Consider the following 15,228-nt stretch of genomic DNA (forward strand, 5'->3'; position numbering starts at 1 on the left):
AACCAATGATTACAACTGTTACTACTGTAATTCTCACTCTGTCTCGTCTGTTAACCAATGATTACAACTGTTACTACTGTAGTTCTCACTCTGTCTCGTCTGTTAACCAATGATTACAACTGTTACTACTGTAGTTCTCACTCTGTCTGTTAACCAATGATTACAACTGTTACTACTGTAGTTCTCACTCTGTCTCGTCTGTTAACCAATGATTACAACTGTTACTACTGTAGTTCTCACTCTGTCTCGTCTGTTAACCAATGATTACAACTGTTACTACTGTAGTTCTCACTCTGTCTCGTCTGTTAACCAATGATTACAACTGTTACTACTGTAGTTCTCACTCTGTCTCGTCTGTTAACCAATGATTACAACTGTTACTACTGTAGTTCTCACTCTGTCTGTTAACCAATGATTACAACTGTTACTACTGTAGTTCTCACTCTGTCTGTTAACCAATGATTACAACTGTTACTACTGTAGTTCTCACTCTGTCTCGTCTGTTAACCAATGATTACAACTGTTACTACTGTAGTTCTCACTCTGTCTCGTCTGTTAACCAATGATTACAACTGTTACTACTGTAGTTCTCACTCTGTCTGTTAACCAATGATTACAACTGTTACTACTGTAATTCTCACTCTGTCTCGTCTGTTAACCAATGATTACAACTGTTACTACTGTAGTTCTCACTCTGTCTCGTCTGTTAACCAATGATTACAACTGTTACTACTGTAATTCTCACTCTGTCTCGTCTGTTAACCAATGATTACAACTGTTACTACTGTAGTTCTCACTCTGTCTGTTAACCAATGATTACAACTGTTACTACTGTAGTTCTCACTCTGTCTGTTAACCAATGATTACAACTGTTACTACTGTAGTTATCACTCTGTCTCGTCTGTTAACCAATGAGCATGTTGTTGTTTTTGTCTCTCTTCTCTTTTTACTGCCTGCACTCAGTGGCTTAAAGCCAAGGTAAGAGTTGTTTCTCTCCCTACCCATGATGCTTTGGGCCCATTACTCTAGCTCACCATTGTTTCATGACATCAGTATCATTATATTCATCATTCTAAAAGCTTTTTGCCATGATGTTGTCCTAATATAAGGTCCATGTGATGTCTCCCAATGATCTATCTAATTATCAATCCAACAATACAGAGACTTGTTATTGACCATCCATCACTAAGCAAAATGTTCCCCATAATCTTCACCCTACGGTAAATGCTCTACAACCACTAATTGTCTTTTAGTAATGGGTTGAACATCAGTAGGCCACCTAGGACTGAGTCTCGCATGTTTTTGTTTTTCATAGCAACAAGGCAACAACCAACCAACGAGGGGAGGAGGAGGAGGGACATTATCCAGGACCAATCCGCCCACACAGAAACCCCCGAGCCCGCCCATGGCTGGTCGTGGAACTCTTGGGTAGGGTGTCCACAAATGCAAGTGTGTGTACGTATGTGCGTGTGTGTGTGTGTGTGTGTGTGTGTGTGTGTGTGTGTGTGTGTGTGTGTGAGCGAGCTTGTGTAGTTGATTTGCACTTAGTATTCTCTCTCTCTGTGTGTGTGTGTGTGTGTGTGTGTGTGTGTGTGTGTGTGTGTGTGTGTGTGTGTGTGTGTGTGTGTGTGTGTGTGTGTGTGTGTGTGTGTGTGTGTGTGTGTGTCCTCTCCAGGCGAAACACCTCCTATAAGACCCTGGAGCCAGTCAAGCCGCCAACCGTCCCCAACGACTATATGACCAGCCCTGCCCGACTAGGCAGCCAGCACAGCCCTGCCCGCACGGCCTCCCTCAACCAGAGACCCAGAACACACAGGTTACTGCACACACACACAAGTACATATACACATACACACTCATTCACTCACAGACACACATAGACAGACACACACACATACCCACAGACAGGTGTGTGTTCGTGTGTTTGTTTACCCAGCAGGGAACGTTCTACTGGGCACGGCTGTCTGAACAGCCTTTCATATTGGCGGAAACAAACAACACTTCCTTGGCCTGTTTTATTGACCTGTTTTTGTCATTAATAATCAAAGCAGATGTATGTCGAAGAGCTTGTGATCACTGAAAAATACATTTAAAACACACCATCTCTCACTGATCACTGAAAAATACATTTAAAACACACCATCTCTCACTGATCACTGAAAAATACATTTAAAACACACCATCTCTCACTGATCACTGAAAAATACATTTAAAACACACCATCTCTCACTTATCACTGAAAAATACATTTAAAACACACCATCTCTCACTGATCACTGAAAAATACATTTAAAACACACCATCTCTCACTGATCACTGAAAAATACATTTAAAACACACCATCTCTCACTGATCACTGAAAAATACATTTAAAACACACCATCTCTCACTGATCACTGAAAAATACATTTAAAACACACCATCTCTCACTGATCACTGAAAAATACATTTAAAACACACCATCTCTCACTTATCACTGAAAAATACATTTAAAACACACCATCTCTCACTGATCACTGAAAAATACATTTAAAACACACCATCTCTCACTGATCACTGAAAAATACATTTAAAACACACCATCTCTCACTGATCACTGAAAAATACATTTAAAACACACCATCTCTCACTGATCACTGAGAAATACATTTAAAACACACCATCTCTCACTGATCACTGAAAATTACATTTAAAACACACCATCTCTCACTGACCACTGAAAAATACATTTAAAACACACCATCTCTCACTGATCACTGAAAAATACATTTAAAATACACCATCTCTCACTGATCACTGAAAAATACATTTAAAACACACCATCTCTCACACATTTGATATATTATTTCTGACAGATTATGTTGTACAGAAGCAAGCTGAACTGTGGTAGGAGCTCATGCTGCCAATATAATTACAGGTTATATGACACTCTCTCTTCCCTCACCATCCCTCTGTTTTAATCTCTTTAACCCCATCACTCTCTCTTTACCTGTTCCCCATTACAATTTCTCTCTCTCTCGCTCTGTCTCTCTCTCGCTCTGTCTCTCTCTCTCTCTCTCTCTCTCTCTCTCTCTCTCTCCCTGTCTCACTCTCTCTGTCTCGCTCTCTCTCGCTCTCTGTCTCGTTCTCTGTCTCGTTCTCTGTCTCGCTCTCTCTCGCTCTCTCTCTCTTTCGCTCTCTGTTTCGCTCTCTGTCTCGCTCTCTGTCTCACTTTCTCTCTCTCTCTCTGTCTCACTCTCTCTCTCTCTGCAGTGGCAGCAGTGGAGGTAGCGGGGGGCGAGAGAACAGCGGTGGCAGCAGCATTAGTGTTCCTCTGGCCGTGCCCACACCCTCCCCTCCCAGCCTGGGACCAGGTGAGCCTAGCAATGCATATCCTTTAGTTTAGCTTAGCATTTAGCCTTCCATTCTGTTATTGTAGCTTCTCTGATAGCTTAGCATTTAGCCTTCCATTCTGCTAATGTAGCTTCTCTGTTAGCTTAGCATTTAGCCTTCCATTCTGTTATTGTAGCTTCTCTGTTAGCTTAGCATTTAGCCTTCCATTCTGTTATTGTAGCTTCTCTGTTAGCTTAGCATTTAGCCTTCCATTCTGTTATTGTAGCTTCTCTGTTAGCTTAGCATTTAGCCTTCCATTCTGTTATTGTAGCTTCTCTGTTAGCTTAGCATTTAGCCTTCCATTCTGTTATTTTAGCTTCTCTGTTAGCTTAGCATTTAACCTTTCTGTCTAGCTTCTCTGTTAGCTTAGCATTTCGTCTTTCTCTCTGTCTAGCATCTCTGGTCGCCTAGCTTAGGATTTAGACTTCCATTTTGTTACCTTAGCTTCTCTGTTAGCTTAGCATTTAACCTTCCATTCTGTTATTGTAGCTTCTCTTCTCTGTTAGCTTAGCATTTAACCTTCCACACTGTTATTCTAGCTTCTTTGTTAGCTTAGCATTTAGCTGTCCATTCTTTATAGCTTCTCCTACTTCTATCAGGCCTGCTTCTGGTTTGTCTTGAACTTAGCATTTGTTTGTTTATTGTATCAGCTTGTCAAAATGTTATTTATTTTTTATTTTATTTCACCTTTATTTAACCAGGTAGGCAAGTTGAGAACAAGTTCTCATTTACAATTGCAACCTGGCCAAGATAAAGCAAAGCAGTTCGACAACATACAAAAACACAGAGTTACACATGGAGTAAAACAACATACAATCAATGATGCAGTAGAAAAAAATAAGACTATATACAATGTGAGCAAATGATGTGAGATAATGGAGGTAAAGGCAAAAAAATGCCATGGTGGCAAAGTAAATAAAGTATGGCAAGAAAAACACTGGAATGGTAGATTTGTAGTTATGCATACCCTTATGGAAAAACAACATGAATTTCATGAGAAGTGTTCCAAAAAAAACATGCTTTCATGTGACGTTATGTGAAGTTAATGTGATCACATGTGATCTTATGTGAAGTTAATGTGATCACATGTGATCTTATGTGAAGTGAATGTGATCACATGTGATCTTATGTGAAGTGAATGTAATCACATGTGATCTTATGTGAAGTGAATGTGATCACATGTGATCTTATGTGAAGTGAATGTGATCACATTTGACAACATGTAAAGCAACATGAGATAACGTGAAACTACACATGTTGAAACGTGATCACATGTGAAGTGTTCCAAAAATGTCACATGTGGCGGTAAGTAGCCTAGCGATTAAGAGCATTGGGCCAGTGCCCGAAAGGTTGCTGGTTCGAATCCCTGAGCCGACTAGGTGAACAATCTGTCGATGTTCCCTTGAGCAAGGCACTTAACTCTAGTGGTTTTTCTTAGCAGCCTGTTTGTTCTGTCAGTGTGGACATACAGTAGTGTTTGGACATAACGTAGTGTTTGTCAGTTTGTTTTAGCCTCGTATGATGCATCAGCTGTCCATCTGGATCCTGATGGAGATACATATTTTGATTAGATTTTGGCAGCACATTATATCTTTCCATAGAAGTCTTTTTTTTCTGTCTGGTTTGGTTGTTGTACTCAGGCATTCTAGTCACATCTGAGTCTCTCCGATCCACATATAAACAAATTACCTGAGGTTGACTGCAGTGAATTTGAAAGGCAAATACTTCTCCACCTCTCTCGTTCCCTAGTTAACTCACTCTTCTTCCCCTACCTTCTTTGTCCCTATAACTCTCCCCTTTCCCCACCCCAACAACCACAGCAGCGGCCCACCAAGGCCCAGGCCTGGGTCCCATCCCTATGGCCCAGTTTGGCACCATCTCACGACAGGTCTCCCGCCACAACTCAACCACCTCCTCAGCCTCCATGGTGTCGGCCACGGGTACCTACCGCCGGGCGCCCTCCGGCAGCTCCCATTTCTCCATGTCCCAGCAGCCCCACCTCAACGGGGGCCCTGCCTACCCCCAGAACTCAGGTAAGACCATGGAAAGGAGTTTTTAGGTTGAAGGAATGTTGAGTCTGACCAAAGAACAACGTCAATAGGCTGTCGGCTCACCATGTGTCTCGGATAGGAGTCCATGTGAGGTAGCTCACTTTCACTTCAGCTAAAAGAGGAGGATATTCAGGGCAGTGGAAGACAGACATCCACACGCCCACATTAGGTGACAGACAACAGGAGATTTAAGACCAACGTCACAGACATCAAACCAAGGCACACTGTCAGTATCTCTGTTAGCACACACATAACATTGACCCATAAGAGGTGCACAAGTCTGGGTGACTGGTCTATGTGTCTGAAGGCAGCTCTATAGCCGTACCCAGGTGACTGGTCTATGTGTCTGAAGGCAGCTCTATAGCCGTACCCAGGTGACTGGTCTATGTGTCTGAAGGCAGCTCTATGGCCGTACCCAGGTGACTGGTCTATGTGTCTGAAGGCAGCTCTATAGCCGTACCCAGGTGACTGGTCTATGTGTCTGAAGGCAGCTCTATAGCCGTACCCAGGTGACTGGTCTATGTGTCTGAAGGCAGCTCTATAGCCGTACCCAGGTGACTGGTCTATGTGTCTGAAGGCAGCTCTATAGCCGTACCCAGGTGACTGGTCTATGTGTCTGAAGGCAGCTCTATAGCCGTACCCAGGTGACTGGTCTATGTGTCTGAAGGCAGCTCTATAGGCGTACCCAGGTGACTGGTCTATGTGTCTGAAGGCAGCTCTATAGCCATACCCAGGTGACTGGTCTATGTGTCTGAAGGCAGCTCTATGGCCGTACCCAGGTGACTGGTCTATGTGTCTGAAGGCAGCTCTATAGCCGTACCCAGGTGACTGGTCTATGTGTCTGAAGGCAGCTCTATGGCCGTACCCAGGTGACTGGTCTATGTGTCTGAAGGCAGCTCTATAGCCATACCCAGGTGACTGGTCTATGTGTCTGAAGGCAGCTCTATAGCCATACCCAGGTGACTGGTCTATGTGTCTGAAGGCAACTCTATGGCCGTACCCAGGTGACTGGTCTATGTGTCTGAAGGCAGCTCTATAGCCGTACCCAGGTGACTGGTCTATGTGTCTGAAGGCAGCTCTATAGCCGTACCCAGGTGACTGGTCTATGTGTCTGAAGGCAGCTCTATGGCCGTACCCAGGTGACTGGTCTATGTGTCTGAAGGCAGCTCTATAGCCGTACCCAGGTGACTGGTCTATGTGTCTGAAGGCAGCTCTATGGCCGTACCCAGGTGACTGGTCTATGTGTCTGAATGCAGCTCTATGGCTGTACCCAGGTGACTGGTCTATGTGTCTGAAGGCAGCTCTATGTTGTCTTTCAGGGCTCGACATTATCGCTTGTCTGCTTGCCCGGGGCAAGTAAAATACATTGTTGGACAAGCAGATTATAGATTTAAGTTGTCCGAATGGAAAAGTAATATCAACCAATTAGGCTACTCCGATCAGAATTGGATCAGAATTGGATCAGAATTGGATCAGCGTGTCCTCCGGACGTGATGTTTTGCTGACTGTCCTCTCAGTCTATGCAGAGCACATCCGAGTAGAATTATTGTCAGCCTGCGTTAATAGGCACGACTCGTCTTTTAATTATGGAGTCGCGAGATGCGTTTTTAATTATGGAGTCGCGAGATGCGTTTTTTGAGATCAAAGCGAGCCTTGCTATGTTCGTACATTTGTTGATAATATTTACTGGTGAGTTATAGCAAATTTTTGGTCTGCAGTGAAAATCCTGGAAAAGTCATGGTGTGTGTATCACACTGAGAGAGAGAGAGAGAGAGAGAGAGAGAGAGAGAGAGAGAGAGAGAGAGAGAGAGAGAGAGAGAGAGAGAGACTATAGTAGATAACCAGAAATTCTAATTATAATGATGTCATTTCAACAGTTTCTGATTGTAATGATGTCATTTCAACAGTTTCTGATTGTAATGATGTCATTTCAACAGTTTCTGATTGTAATGATGTCATTTCAACAGTTTCTGATTGTAATGATGTCATTTCAACAGTTTTCCATACAGGGTCCAGTGGCCTGCAAACTGTTTCAAATCATTCCTATAATATTGGGAACTATGCATGAAATGGCACCTCATTCAACACGGTGTCTAATAGAGTGCTGTGAAATATCATGTTACCGTGCTCCATGTTGTTTGTCTACATACCCAGTGGCCAAAACTGGTTGAAAAGACGTCATAATGACATACTTTCAACCAGTTTGTGGTTGTGATAACCTCATCGCTGGGCATGTTTTACTATCCATGGAGAACAAGCATCCCACAAGGCATTTCTATTCTGCTATCTTTCTTATTGTCTTGTTTCAGTGCCACTCGTTTTATTGTTATATCTGTAACTTGCCACTATCCTAGATAAAATATACATTTGGAAGATACTCTGATAATAAAGCCGTGGTAGCTAATTGAAAAAAGCTGAAGCAAAAACCCTATTTACTCACACACTAAGTGTCTTACTGCTTTGTTTTGATCTCTGACAAGCATATTTATCTTGTGTTCCTCACACCTTCCCCCCCACCCTATATCTGTCTCTCTCTCTGTCTCTCTCTCTTATCTGTCTGTCTCTCTGTCTCTCTCTCTGTCTCTCTCTCTTATCTGTCTGTCTCTCTGTCTCTCTCTTATCTGTCTGTCTCTCTCTGATCTGTCTGTCTCTCTCTCTGTCTCTCTCTCTTATCTGTCTGTCTCTCTGTCTCTCTCTCTGTCTCTCTCTCTTATCTGTCTGTCTCTCTGTCTCTCTCTTATCTGTCTGTCTCTCTCTGATCTGTCTGTCTCTCTCTGTCTCTCTCTTATCTGTCTGTCTCTCTCTGTCTCTCTCTCTTATCTGTCTGTCTCTCTCTCTGTCTCTCTCTCTTGTCTGTCTGTCTCTATCTCTCTCTCTGTCTGTCTCTCTCTCTGTCTCTCTCTCTTATCTGTCTGTCTCTCTATCTGTCTCTCTATCTGTCCCTCTCCCTTGTCTGTCTGTCTGTCTGTCTCTCTCTTTCTCTCTCTCTGTCTCTCTATCTGTCTCTCTCCCTTGTCTGTCTGTCTGTCTCTCTGTCTCTCTCTCTTGTCTGTCTCTGTCTCTGTCTCTCTCTCTTGTCTGTCTGTCTCTCTCTCTCTGTTGTCTGTCTGTCTGTCTCTCTCTGGTCTGTCTGTCTCTCTCTCTGGTCTGTCTGTCTCTATCTCTCTCTCTGTCTGTCTCTCTCTCTGTCTCTCTCTCTTATCTGTCTGTCTCTCTATCTGTCTCTCTATCTGTCCCTCTCCCTTGTCTGTCTGTCTGTCTGTCTGTCTGTCTGTCTGTCTCTCTGTCTCTCTCTCTTGTCTGTCTCTCTCTCTGTCTCTCTCTCTTGTCTGTCTGTCTCTCTCTCTCTGTTGTCTGTCTGTCTGTCTCTCTCTGGTCTGTCTGTCTCTCTCTCTGGTCTGTCTGTCTCTCTCTCTCTCTCTCTCTCTCTCTCTCACTGGTCTGTCTGTCCTTCTTTCTGCCTGTCTGTGCTGCTGCTTCCAGTGTCTGTAGCTCCTCCTCCTCCTATGGTCCAGCTGACTCCTCAGATCCCTCTGACCGGCTTTGTGGCCAGAGTGCAGGAGACCAGTAAGTCTCTCTCTCTCACACACACACACACACACACACACACACACACACACACACACACACACACACACACACACACACACACACACACGGGTAACATCAAAACCACTCCCTCAGTCCTATATATCAGACCAGGACCTATTAATCCTCTTTTATGTTGTCTGTCATGCCTTTTTCACACGCGCCCTACTGCCTTTAGACAGACCCCTTCCATGTCTTGTCTGTCATGCCTTTTTCACACGCTCCCTACTGCCTTTAGACACACCCATTCCATGTCTTGTTTGTCATGCCTTTTTCACACGATCCCTACTGCCTTTAGACACACCCCTTCCATGTCTTGTCTGTCATGCGTTTTTCACACGCTCCCTACTGCCTTTAGACACACCCCTTCCATGTCTTGTAAGTCATGCCTTTTTCACACGCTCCCTACTGCCTTTAGACACACCCCTTCCATGTCTTGTCTGGCATCCCTTTTTCACACGCTCCCTACTGCCTTTAGACACACCCATTCCTTGTCTTGTCTGTCATGCCTTTTTCACACGATCCCTACTGCCTTTAGACACACCCCTTCCATGTCTTGTCTGGTATGTTTTTTTCACACGCTCCCTACTGCCTTTAGACACACCCCTTCCATGTCTTGTCAGTCATGCCTTTTTCACACGCTCCCTACTGCCTTTAGACACACCCCTTCCATGTCTTGTCTGTCATGCCTTTTTCACACGCTCCCTACTGCCTTTAGACACACCCCTTCCATGTCTTGTCAGTCATGCCTTTTTCACACGATCCCTACTGCCTTTAGACACACCCCTTCCATGTCTTGTCTGTCATGCCTTTTTCACACGATCCCTACTGCCTTTAGACACACCCCTTCCATGTATTGTCTGGCATGCCTTTTTCACACGCTCCCTACTGCCTTAAGACACACCCCTTCCATGTCTTGTCTGTTGCCATGCTCACTGAGAGACAGTGGAGAGTGTTCTATGGTTCCATCTCTGTTCACTGAACACACCTGACTTAAGGTTTGGAAAACTGCATAGTCTCAACTAAGTCAAGCACAGTTTTAATCAGACCCGGGTCACAGTGACCCTCCCAATGCCTCCGTGTCCTTATCCAGGTGACCTTAGTGGTTTTTCCAGCTTTCAGATCACAGTTTCATCCTTCCGGTCATTATTTAGCATTTAGACCTTCAGGAGCTATAGGTCTCTGAACTACTGGGTCTGTCTCTTACTGGGCGGCAGGTAGCCTAGTGGTTAGAGTGTAGGGACGGCAGGTAGCCTAGTGGTTAGAGTGTAGGGACGGCAGGTAGCCTAGTGGTTAGAGTGTAGGGGCGGCAGGTAGCCTAGTGGTTAGAGTGTAGGGGCGGCAGGTAGCCTAGTGGTTAGAGTGTAGGGACGGCAGGTAGCCTAGTGGTTAGAGTGTAGGGACGGCAGGTAGCCTAGTGGTTAGAGTGTAGGGACGGCAGGTAGCCTAGTGGTTAGAGTGTAGGGGCGGCAGGTAGCCTAGTGGTTAGAGTGTAGGGACGGCAGGTAGCCTAGTGGTTAGAGTGTTGGGGCGGCAGGTAGCCTAGTGGTTAGAGTGTAGGGACGGAAGGTAGCCTAGTGGTTAGAGTGTAGGGACGGCAGGTAGCCTAGTGGTTAGAGTGTAGGGACGGCAGGTAGCCTAGTGGTTAGAGTGTTGGGGCGGCAGGTAGCCTAGTGGTTAGAGTGTTGGGACGGCAGGTAGCCTAGTGGTTAGAGTGTAGGGACGGCAGGTAGCCTAGTGGTTAGAGTGTAGGGACGGCAGGTAGCCTAGTGGTTAGAGTGTTGGGGCGGCAGGTAGCCTAGTGGTTAGAGTGTTGGGACGGCAGGTAGCCTAGTGGTTAGAGTGTAGGGACGGCAGGTAGCCTAGTGGTTAGAGTGTAGGGACGGCAGGTAGCCTAGTGGTTAGAGTGTAGGGACGGAAGGTAGCCTAGTGGTTAGAGTGTAGGGACGGCAGGTAGCCTAGTGGTTAGAGTGTAGGGACGGCAGGTAGCCTAGTGGTTAGAGTGTTGGGACGGCAGGTAGCCTAGTGGTTAGAGTGTAGGGACGGCAGGTAGCCTAGTGGTTAGAGTGTAGGGACGGCAGGTAGCCTAGTGGTTAGAGTGTAGGGACGGTAGGTAGCCTAGTGGTTAGAGTGTGGGGCCGGCAGGTAGCCTAGTGGTAAGAGTGTAAGGGGGGCAGGTAGTCTAGTGGTTAGAGTGTTGGGACGGCAGGTAGCCTAGTGGTTAGAGTGTAAGGGGGGCAGGTAGTCTAGTGGTTAGAGTGTTGGACTAGTAACCGGAAGGTTGTTTCATCGAATCCCTGAGCTGACAAGGTAAAAATCTGTAGTTCTGCCCCAGAACAAGGCAGTTAACCCACTGTTCCTAGGCCGTCATTGTAAATAAGAATTTGTTCTTAACTGACTTGCCAAATAAAATACAGTTAAGAAGAGAGTACACTGTGCTCTGTCATGCCATCTGCTGGCCAGTACAGGTAATCACATGTCTGGAAGATCAGACTTCTGCATAAAATAGAATAGATTCATTTATGTTTTCTTTGTATAATGTTCAGAAGCAATGTACTGTTAGGGGCATTTGGAAGTTATTGAAGTTGTTTGTTCAGGTTGGAGTGGCAGAGCTGAGCTCATTTTGATAACGCTATATGAGCAGCCTGTGGGCGATACATCATGTAAATGGTAACCTGTCATAAGGCTGTCATAAGACTGACATAACAATTCCATGACAACTGGTTATTGAAATTATACTTGTTGCATGCATGGTATTCATGTATTATACTGTAGGTATAGGCAGTATATCCTAAACATGGAAAACCCTGCTTTAATATATATATATATATATATATATATTAATATATATATATATATATATATATATATATTAATATATATAACCTAAACATGGAAACCCTGCTTTAATATATATATATATATATATATATATGTTAATATATATAACCTAAACATGGAAACCCTGCTTTAATATATATATATTAATATATATAACCTAAACATAGAAACCCTGCTTTAATATATATATATTAATATATATAACCTAAACATAGAAACCCTGCTTTAATATATATATATTAATATATATAACCTAAACATAGAAACCCTGCTTTAATATATATATATATTAATATATATAACCTAAACATGGAAACCCAGCTGTAGATTTGAAGTGGCATACATACAGTACCAGTCAAAGTTTGGACACACATTTTCTACGTTGTAGAATAATAGTGAAAACAACTATGAAATAACTCATGTAGTAACCAAAAAGTGTTAAACAAATCAAAATATATTTGAGATTTGAGATTATTCAAAGTAGCCACTCTTTGCCTTGATGACAGCTTTTCACACTCTTGGCATTCTCTCAACCAGCAATTAACAGGTGTGCCTTGTTAAAAGTTCATTTGTGGAATTTCTTTCCTTAATGCATTTGGGCCAATCAGTTGTGTTGTGACAAGGTAGGGGTGGTATACAGAAGATAGCCCTATCTGGTAAAAGACCAAGTCCATATTATGGCAAGAACAGCTCAAATAAGCAAAGAGAATCAACAGTCCATCATTACTTTAAGACATGAAGGTCAATCAATCTGGAAAGTTTCTTCAAGTGCAGTTACAAAAACCATAAAGCAGAGGTATGATGAAACTGGCTCTCATGAGGACCGCCACAGGAAAGGAAGACCCAGAGTTACCTCTGCTGCAGAGGACAAGTTCATCAGAGTTACCAGCCTCAGAAATCGCAGCCCAAATAAATGCTTCACAGAGTTTAAGTAACAGACACTTCTCAACATCAACTGTTCAGAGGAGACTGTGAGAATCAGGCCTTCATGGTCGAATTGCTGCAAAGAAACCACTACTTAAGGACACCAATAAGAAGAAGAGACTTGCTTGGGCCAAGAAGCACGAGCAATGGACATTAGGCCAGTGGGAATGTGTCCTTTGGTCTGATGAGTCCAAATTTTAGATTTTTGGTTCCAACCGCCGTGTCTTTGTGAGACGCAGAGTAGGTGAACGGATGATCTCCGCATGTGTGGTTCCCACCATGAAGCATGGAGGAGAAGGTGTGATGGTGTGGGGCTGCTTTACTGGTGACACTGTCAGTGATATATTTAGAATGCAAGGCACACTTAACCAGCATGGCTACCACAGCATTCTGCAGCGATACGCCATCCCATCTGGTTTGCACTTAGTGGGACTATCATTTGTTTTTCAACAGGACAATAACTCAACACACCTCCAGGCTGGGTAAGGGCTATTTGACCAAGAAGGAGAGTGATGGAGTGCTGCATCAGATGACTTGGCCTCCACAGTCACCCGACCTCAACCCAACTGAGAAGGTTTGGGATGAGTTGGACCGCAGAGTGAAGGAAAAGCAGCCAACAAGTTCTCAGCATATGTGGGAGCTCCTTCAAGACTGTTGGAAAAGAATTCCAGGTGAAGCTGGTTGAGAAAATGTCAAGAGTGTAGAAAGCTGTCATCAAGGCAAAGGGTGACTACTTTGAAGAATCTCAAATATAAAATATATTTTCATTTGTTTAACCCTTTTTTGGTTACTGCATGATTCCATAATGTGTTATTTCATAGTTTTGGTCTTCACTATTATTCTACAATGTAGAAAATACAATTAAAATAAAAAAAAACCCTTGAATGAGTTGGTGTCTAAACCTTTGACTGGTACTGTATATTTTGGAGTTTTTCCCTGGTCAGGTCACTTGGTCAGGAGAAACCCTTGGCACTATTGATGTCACAGAAATAAATAGAATTACTACACCAGTCGATTAAATTCCACTTCCATAATGTCCGTCATTTCTTCCCCGTCCTCGTCCAGTTACAGACGACCCGGCCCCCCCTCCACCGCCCCCTCCCGAGGACGTGGTCATGTTCGACGAGCCCTCGCCCCCTCCCCCGCCCCCACCCGTGGACTACCAGGGGGATGAGGAGGCGGCCGTAGTGCACTACAATGACCCCTACTCTGACGGAGACCCACACTGGGCCCCCAAGGCTTACGCAGAGAAGGGTGAGTTTGACTGGTATCACCGGAGATACCGAAACCAGTCACTGATCGCCGTTTCAGCATGATTTAGGGGCTGTTACAAGATTGTTTTGAAATGGGGCAAAGTAAATGTCTGTGGACACAGACGGTCAAACGTATCCAAATCTGGATGGCCGATTTAGTGCAGTACATACTATACACCCACAAATTGTATATCTTGGGTTTAGGCCGACTATAATATTAGTACTGAATCTGTACTGTAATCTCTCTAAGTAATCCTTTCATGTACAACCCTATTCCCAGCAGTTGTCCTCTCTCACTCTGTTCTGTCTATGGTCAGGTTGCTAATGAATAAGAGAATACGTTTGAATAAATGAATCAAATGTATTTTACAGTGGTGGCCATTTATGACTACTCCAAGGACAAGGAGGACGAGCTGTCCTTCATGGAGGGCTCCATCATCTACATCATCAAGAAGAACGATGATGGCTGGTACGAGGGCGTCTGCAACGGCGTCACCGGCCTCTTCCCCGGCAACTACGTAGAGTCCATCATGCACTACACAGACTAAGGGCGGCCATTTTGACTGAGAAAAAACGCCAAGATGTTACCAAAAAAACAACCATTTTGAATCAAGTGCTGTGTTTAGTATTTGAAACGATAAGGTAGGTTTTAGTAAGATGTTGGCTTTTTTTGGGGGGGGCCTGCAACAACTCTTATCCACACAGCAAAATATACATTTTACTTTCACAGAAACACATAGAAAAAAATAATAAAACAAACATAAAGAAGTGCATTAGGACATGACCGAATGTTTGTTTTTGTCCAAATCGCAGATGTTAAAAAGAAGCGAAATAGTCTATTTACTATGCTATATGTTGAAGGGAGGGGTGGGGAGCTGGGCCATGGGACAGGGAATAGGGGCCAGGGAATAGGGGACAGGGAATAGGGGCCAGGGAATAGGGGACAGGGAATAGGGGCCAGGGAATAGGGGACAGGGGCCAGGGAATAGGGGCCAGGGAATAGGGGACAGGGAATAGGGGACAGGGGATAGGGGCCAGGGGATAGGGGACGTCAAAGGGGAATACTGAGTGTAGAAGGCAAAAAGATATGAACGTGATTTTTCTTATTTCGGGTGATGTTTTGTTTTTGTTATATAACTTGTATATACTGTAATGTGTGAAGCTGACAGTTGGTTTGTCAGTAGTGTGTTTTACTTGTG

At 44.1% G+C, this 15,228-nt stretch overlaps 1 protein-coding gene across 6 annotated transcripts in view; it reads left to right on the forward strand.

Annotated features, from left to right (window-relative positions):
- The window catches only part of LOC115170136 (abl interactor 1), a 47,311-nt gene extending 32,519 nt beyond the window's left edge, over positions 1–14,792 (forward strand). Inside the window, exons 4-11 of one of the 6 annotated variants that reach the window (XM_029726462.1) lie at positions 964–978; positions 1,316–1,428; positions 1,676–1,816; positions 3,253–3,353; positions 5,196–5,405; positions 8,907–8,990; positions 13,842–14,030; positions 14,402–14,792. In XM_029726462.1, the coding sequence (XP_029582322.1) occupies positions 964–978; positions 1,316–1,428; positions 1,676–1,816; positions 3,253–3,353; positions 5,196–5,405; positions 8,907–8,990; positions 13,842–14,030; positions 14,402–14,577 (1,029 nt within the window). In that variant the 3' untranslated portion in view covers positions 14,578–14,792. Of the gene's footprint in view, positions 1–963; positions 979–1,315; positions 1,429–1,675; positions 1,817–3,252; positions 3,354–5,192; positions 5,406–8,906; positions 8,991–13,841; positions 14,031–14,401 lie in introns of all 6 variants that reach the window. The other 5 variants (XM_029726461.1, XM_029726464.1, XM_029726465.1 and 2 more) reach the window with 5 other exon arrangements.
- The last annotated feature ends 436 nt before the right edge of the window (positions 14,793–15,228 follow it).

This window comes from Salmo trutta, chromosome 31, assembly GCF_901001165.1.
Source record: "Salmo trutta chromosome 31, fSalTru1.1, whole genome shotgun sequence".
In the NCBI taxonomy this organism is placed as follows: domain Eukaryota; kingdom Metazoa; phylum Chordata; class Actinopteri; order Salmoniformes; family Salmonidae; genus Salmo; species Salmo trutta.